The sequence below is a fragment of the Sciurus vulgaris genome (assembly GCF_902686455.1).
Source record: "Sciurus vulgaris genome assembly, chromosome: 6".
In the NCBI taxonomy this organism is placed as follows: domain Eukaryota; kingdom Metazoa; phylum Chordata; class Mammalia; order Rodentia; family Sciuridae; genus Sciurus; species Sciurus vulgaris.
Window position 1 is genome coordinate 32,054,378 of NC_136466.1, and position 7,333 is coordinate 32,061,710.

General features: G+C 40.5%; 1 protein-coding gene across 1 annotated transcript in view; it reads right to left on the bottom strand.

Annotated features, from left to right (window-relative positions):
- FSTL4 (follistatin like 4) overlaps positions 1-4,655 on the bottom strand; it is a 399,917-nt gene extending 395,262 nt beyond the window's left edge. Inside the window, exon 1 of the mRNA XM_079144143.1 lies at positions 4,524-4,655. Within this exon, the coding sequence (XP_079000269.1) occupies positions 4,524-4,649 (126 nt within the window). The 5' untranslated portion in view covers positions 4,650-4,655. The remainder of the gene's footprint in view (positions 1-4,523) is intronic.
- Positions 4,656-7,333: the final 2,678 nt, after the last annotated feature.

Here is a 7,333-nt window from a genome sequence, read left to right on the forward strand (position 1 = left end):
GATGTTCTGCCTCACCACAAGACCACAGGCCAGGGGGGGCCAAGTGACTATGGACTGAAGCCTCTGAAACCATGGGCCAAAATAAATGTTTCCTCCTTTAATTTCTCACAGGGATTTTTGTCACACTGACAGGAAGTTAACATACCCAGTCTAACACACTCTGACACAGAATATTCAGCAGAGAGCCATGGCCAAGTGCTAGGACCAAGAATAGGACCCTGCCAGGGCACCACACCTGCAGTCAGAGTGCAGATCCTCAAGAATAAGGTGCATCTGGCAACCCTAGAGCCATTCTACCTCGTGATGAGGGACCTCTCACAGACGCTTTGAAAGTGAGTCCAGACGGTGCTCCAGTCCAGACGGTGATGCTTAGGACAGGCATCACCATAGAAACACACAAGAGATGCTTGTAGGTCAGAGCTGCAGGTGAGACGTAAGAATATGCTAAGCACCCAGCATGAACCCATCTGTTTATGAGCAGGAGAGAGGTTTCTTCTTCATGTGCATAGACAGGGCAAGGACAAGGGTGATTCGAGATACTAAGGGTGGATCTCAAAACTCACAGACCACCAGTGGCTTTGCCCCAGAAATCCCAGGAAGGACTTTGCTGTAAAGGGTGAGTAGCATTTTCTTAAAGCCAATAAGATGTGTAAGAATACAGAAATATTTTTAAAAGGTTAATGTACTCCTGAATGCCCATCAAGGCAGGAGGAAACCCGAGCGCTTTAGGGAGCCAACAACTTGAAGCTGTCCTGGCAGGGACAGGAGTGGTACCTCTGTACTCTATGTCTGGGACTGGCACCTGCAAAAGAGGTCAGCCCGTCAGCCAGGGTAGGCTTTCTTAGGCTGACCGTCAGTCTGGGAAGGAGGTGAACCATGCTGAAGTTAGCTGATACCATCTTCCACATATGTCCCTCATAAACTTTCCTTTGAGAAAGTTTTAATAAAATATTGAAAACACCTGGCATCTGATCCCAATGCTCTGCTCTATAAGCCTGAGACATATGAGGTGAACAATTTAAAAAGCAAACAAATATCAGCATTTTACATTTATAGTTGCTTAGCATGTATCAATACCCCATGGCAAGAATGATTTAGAAAAGTTTAGTGAATTGCTTGAAGGGTGTGTAAAATTGTTTAAGAGTCACCATTCAATGCCAGACACTGGTGCTGGAACACTCAGGGCCAAGAGCCTGCCATAAAGGCCTACTTCTCAAGAAAAGGACAGCTGTCTGCATCTATCACCACATCACTTCTCACATTTTCCTGGTTCCCCCAAAATATGAAATTCTAATAATTGACTTTACTACAGGTTCAGTATTCTTATCTAAAAGACCTGATACCAAGACTGTTTCAAGATCTGAATTTTTCTTTAATATTTGCATGCACACACACATAAAATATCTTGGGGGACAGAATCCATGTCTGAAGGTGGATTTCATTTGTTTCATATCTATATAGTTTGAAGCAATTTTGTTACAGTATTTTTAATGCACCTGCATGTGAACTACAAGATCAGGTAAAGAATTTTCCATTTGTAGTGTGGTGTTGGCCCTCAACCAACAAGTCATGTCAAATTTCAGATTTTCAGGTTAGGATGCTTAGCTATAGTATATTAATTTTAGCCAGAGTGTTGGGAAAAAGAGGAAAATATAATGATATTTTAGAATTTTAATAAGTCGCATCTCTCAGAATTGTTTCCTTTGATTCCAGAATTGCATTAGCATTTTAAGCCATGTTCTTCTCCTCAGCTCTTATTTAAAGAAGCACTCCACCCAGCCACATTTCTTTTTATCTTCATCTGTAAAATGATAAACTCCTTGAAGCAACTTCAACTGTGGTCTTTGTACATAAAACAATAATTTAATAAAATTCACACTTGCTATAACTGCTTTTAAAATATGCAAACACACACATATTGGTCATTTAATCCTTATTTACCCTTAGAACGTTCAAGTAATTGGTATAATACAAATCAAATCTTATTAATGCTTTTTAAGTACTTTAAACATCTTTAGGGATATTTTGCGAGGTACTCCTATGAGGAAGAAAACACTCATGGAAACATTTCAATATTTATTGCTAAAAAAGTGTTTGTATTTTTTTACTTGAGTCTCAGGAAACTCTGGTTGTGATTCTTCCAGGAAATAAGGGTGTCTGAGGAAATTGCCTAAGAACTGTAATTGGATCTGGACAGTGAGTTATAGGTATGTTAATAGCTCACAGACTGCAGGGAGACCATTCACATCCCCATCAGAAATAAACCTACCAGGTGCAGGAAGCAGGTCACCACTTAAAGGCCTAATGGTCTAGTCTGAATTTTGGAAGCTCTGGGGTGACTTCATGACCAGGATTGAGCATTGCATTAAGTCTTCATTGACTTTGAAACACAGGAAGCCTCTATTTTCCTCATAAAATTATTTGACGCAGGGAGGAAGAGAAAGATAAATATGACAGGTTTCATCCAGATGCTAAACTAAAAATATCAAAGGAAGAACAGAAGAAAGACCAAGAGTTCAGAAAAAGGTTCCAAAGGTGACAAAGAGGAGTCAAAGAAGGTTCTAGAGAAAAGGTTAGAATCAGAATTTACCTTGGTATATGGGAAGATTCAGACATATGGAAAGAAGGGACAGGATGGCACATCAGGACCCTAGTGAGTAAGGGCATAGGGGACATGCATAGGTCGTGGCCAGGGTCAGCAACCAAGTCCACTAAAATAAATGTCTTGCTCACTGGAGCTGAACCTTTACAGAGACCATCCTATGTACTATGACCATTCACTTTATCGTCACCTCATTCATCGTGGATAGAAACAGACTCAATGAGTAGAAGTTAAAACACCACAAAAATGAAAGCTAGAGCCAAAAAGTATGAGCAATAGGGCAGTCGTTTCTGCATCTGGAAGAGACATCACTCCCCTTGAAGCAGTCATTTGGGAGGTAACAGCTGGGGGACAGAATCACTCCTAACACAAAAGCCTTCCTTCCTGCCGGAGAGGAGAGCAGCAGCTGGTTCTGGTTGGTACACAAAGTGTTAAGATTCAAGTTTAAACTGCTCAGATGAAAAGGCCCTAGGTGGTATTAACTTACCTTCCATTTACCTCCAGCTACATCCCACCTTAATTGGCTTGACCCTTAATTGAAATGTGATTGAAGACAGTGAGCCAGTGAGGCCCCACAATATGCCTGGGCCTCTCTGTAGGTTTGCCTTGCTGTTAACTACTCCACAATTAAAAAAAAAAAAAAAAAAAGATTCCACATATAGCTAAGGATTTTGGCAATCATTTTTCCTTTGTCTGGATATAAGTCTAATGATTAAGCCCTTTCCACATGGGAAACGCTGTTCTCACCTGCACGTAGGCCACTAGACTCTTTCAAAGGAGCATTACGGTGCGTCCTTCATGGATTTAGATGGGAAAGATAGTGACTCTATTTAATCATCAGCAGGCCACAAAAGAACACCACACCAACATCAGCAGGAAGTGTGTGCTAAATTACTTCTGAAGCTCCCCAAAGACTAAGGCTTGCCGTATGGGGATTGCATGACAATTAAGTAATAATGAAAGAGAAGTCATGTCATTTGATCAAATAACGCATTAATCCTACTCTACACTGTGTATCGTTATTCACTCCCTGGCAATGTTGACTTTTCGAGGTATTTTTTATTTCTCGTTCCTCAGGACAAGATATAACTATAGAGAGAAGGAGATGGGCATGCATTAAGAAAATGGAAGTAAAAAAGCCCCCTGAGAATTAGTATCTGTCACTGCATACAGAAGATCCTAGGTGGTTTTAATGAAAAGGTGTAAGTCATTTCCTAAGGTTTAGCACACACAAAGCATTTTCTGCAGAAAACCTGCTTCCCCACGAACCTCCAATTCATGGGACCCACTACCCTGAGCAAAGTGAGGTTGCAGTTTATGAATCCTCTCCAGTACTTCAGACAAGTTCACTAAGCAATTAGCTGTATAACCAGACCCTCCAGGGAGGTATTTAAGAACAAGTTTTTCAAGCACTTTAGAAGCATTTATATACCTAACATGCCATTAATCATTCTTATCTGTTCATTAAACCAGTCTCCCTTAGGATCTTGACTTGCCAATTCTTTCTCAGCCTGTTTTTTTTTTTTTTTTTTTTTATCTATATACCTGAAAAGTCATCCATTTCTTTTAAAATCTATTTTATAATTCAAATACTTCATTAGTTCGCATGGGTGTGTTCCACCAATTAGTCGGCATTTTCAGAGTTGTTTTAAATATACAGAAAGGTCTTTCTCTTGAGGGTCTTTGTGAAAGACTAGCCATGTTAACTAAAGCTTGGAATGAATTTGTAGTGTGGGAAATACAAGCCTCATGTCCGCATCAATCCATGTTGCTGCCTTCTGTCCCACACCAGAAAGGGAGTGCAATTTTAATTCACACAGTGGTCTAAATGATCTCAATGAAAGGTGGAAAGGAAATCAGATACTATAACATGGAAAAGCAATCAACTGGCAATGTCATGTCGGCAGTGATTTGAACATACCTCCACCTGGGACTCCCTCACAGCCACATTCAGGTTTCTGCTGGTCCCTGGGTCCATCCATCCCAGCGCAGTCGGCAGGGAGACCCCAAGAAGTGTGAGATGCAGCCAAAAGCTTCCTGGTTTCATTTTGTTCAGTCTGTTAAGAAAATGACAAACGTCTGGCGCTGAGTTTTTCAGAATGTAAATGTGTTTTGTCACAATGAGTTAGTACATGTTCAGACTCAGATTAACCCGAGTTTAAAGCCCAGCACCAACCCTACTTTAGAGAAGATAACGTGACTTCTATGCCTTAGTTTGCTCACCTCTAAAGTGGGGGCAATATTGTGTACCTCGTAGGATTGGTGTGAGAATCGATACTGGTGTTACACACATAGTAAGAACTCTGTAAATGCTGGTAGGTATATCGGAGTTCCACTTGGAAATACCATCCACCACTACATGGGTAAGAAGAAACCAGAATGAGACAGCTGGACTACCTGCATTAGGCATATCTATACCTCAGTTTCCTGGAAGGCATTTGGGACTGCACACAATTAGCGCTCAAGAAATGCTCGTGAGAAATTACATTAATCTGTGGCAACTTGTTTGTAGATTACACCTCAGTTTACAGATGATGGTGTTCAAAATGGCATCATAAGATCAAATATTTTACTTTGAAGACCAATGATATTTGTAGTAGAACCTAAGCAGTGAATGATGATGGAATTTCAATAACCTTTAAGGTGTTTCCTGATACTCCCTTGCTAACATTTTTGTCTAAAGACCTTCAAGAAAAGAGATGAGCAATTCAAGGTAATCAAATAATTACATGGATGAAAAACCAAGGATTGGTTACCAAGAATGTTTAAGTTCCTATCATGTGCTAAGCATTGTGCTAGGGTAATGAGGACATGTACTATGCAATTAGTCCAATTAGCTGGACTTTGTAAATAAGAGGTTTCCACTGCGAATATATTCCAACTGTAATTTCAATATCTAAGGCAGAGCCACGTAGAACTCACAACATAGTACCTACAGCTCTTACTCCAGGCAACTTTAGGGGTTATTGATTTCTGCATTCACCACACAATTTAGTGCTTAATTGCATGTGGTCCATCCTGTACCCTGATCCTGGCTGGTGAGCTGGAAGACAGAACTCCTTGGAGGCTAACACCTGGTACAACCTGGCCGGGGACTAGGCCACAGCAGGTGTCTGAGTCAGAAACAACTGGGTATTTGAGGGACCTTAGAGCTTGAAGGATACCTACTCTAGACAAGGGACAGGGACTGTCACCCCATCGCTAGTGCTGTGGCCAGGGCCACTAAACAAATGTACTCCCATCACATCTGGGTTTCTTTTGGCCGCTTTCCACACCCAAATAGAGTAGCCTCTTTGTGTTTGCTTTATGTCCCTAGTTTTAAACAGAAATGCCCACAGGGAAGGGAAGTCAGATTAAATTTTATACGTATATAACACTGGCCTATGAAAAGGCAAGGTTATAAAGGATGGCTATCTTTTAAGAAAAGAGGTCTCCTGGTTTCAAAGAGTACAGAGGTTCCCACTCCTACATCTACCTTTTTGGTCATTCATCTTTGATATCTGTTGCAAAGCTGAGCTGCTTGGGAAGCAGTCCAGGGGGCCAGTCAATATAACCTGAAGGTCACAGCCTCAACACCTGCTCCGCACCCTGAGGACAGCAGAGTGGAGTGACCTGTGCAACTTCAGCTGCTACCTGGGTGCAGCCTGTAGCATTAACTGCCACCCAGCTCTACACTCCCAATTCCAGTGCTCTGGCTCGGTGGGTGAATTCTAAGAGATGAGGTTGTTGGGGAAAGAAGCCATACTCAGGACTAAAAGAGAGTAAAAATATCTTTCCCATATTGCAACCGGTTTTTCTAAAAATAAATAGGGCAACTCCCTACTCCTCATAAATTATCTTCTTCTGAACACACAGACACATTCCAGACACTGCAGAGCCTGGATTTTTGTACTTTTTAAGAGCCAGCCATAATATCTCAAGCTAAAACTAAAAAGACATTGCTTCCTGCTTTTTAATGAAATTTTCCCTACTTATCCACTATCAAACATTGCTCATGGGGTAAGCACACATATTAAAATTGTCTCCCTTTTCTACTTTTTTATGCCTCCTAGCCCAAACAAACTAAAAACAGCAAAATAATCAGAATTTATTCTAGTTAATGTACAGATGTCAATTCCTGGAGTTATGAAATAAACAAATTACAAAGTCTAGCATTTCATTTTCAATTGGTCTAGTAATCTAAGGCCAATTATGTCTGATGTTTTATTATTCATGGATAGCATCAAATAAAATCCTTTCATTTCAATTGTCATTTTGGCAAGTACTATATCACTTCATTTAAGAGGTACCTTCAGGGTATTAATCAACTGATTTCTGAATTGCATTTCAGAAACCCTGAACTCAGCCCCTGCTTTACCTGGAGTTGTCATTGGTGTTATCTGGTTTGCACTGAGGGTCCCTATTAAGTTTTTATTTGAAGACAGAGAAAACTAGGAACTGGGCTAATCCCTGAGATACTCCTAGGGAGCTTCTTTGTAAAACTGAGCTCTGTTTGGCCACCACCAGCTCCAATTTCATTTGCACAGTGGATGTGCCTTAGATGTCATTTTATACTTATGGTGATTGACAATTCACTCCATCTATGGCAGCAACAGCCTAAAAATTTACAACTCGAGTTTTATGACAGATCGGTTCATAAAAAGAATTAATATTAGGTCTAAATCAATTTTGATGATCTGTCTAATAACCAAATAGAGACTATCTATTTGGTTAACACTTACATAGCAATTA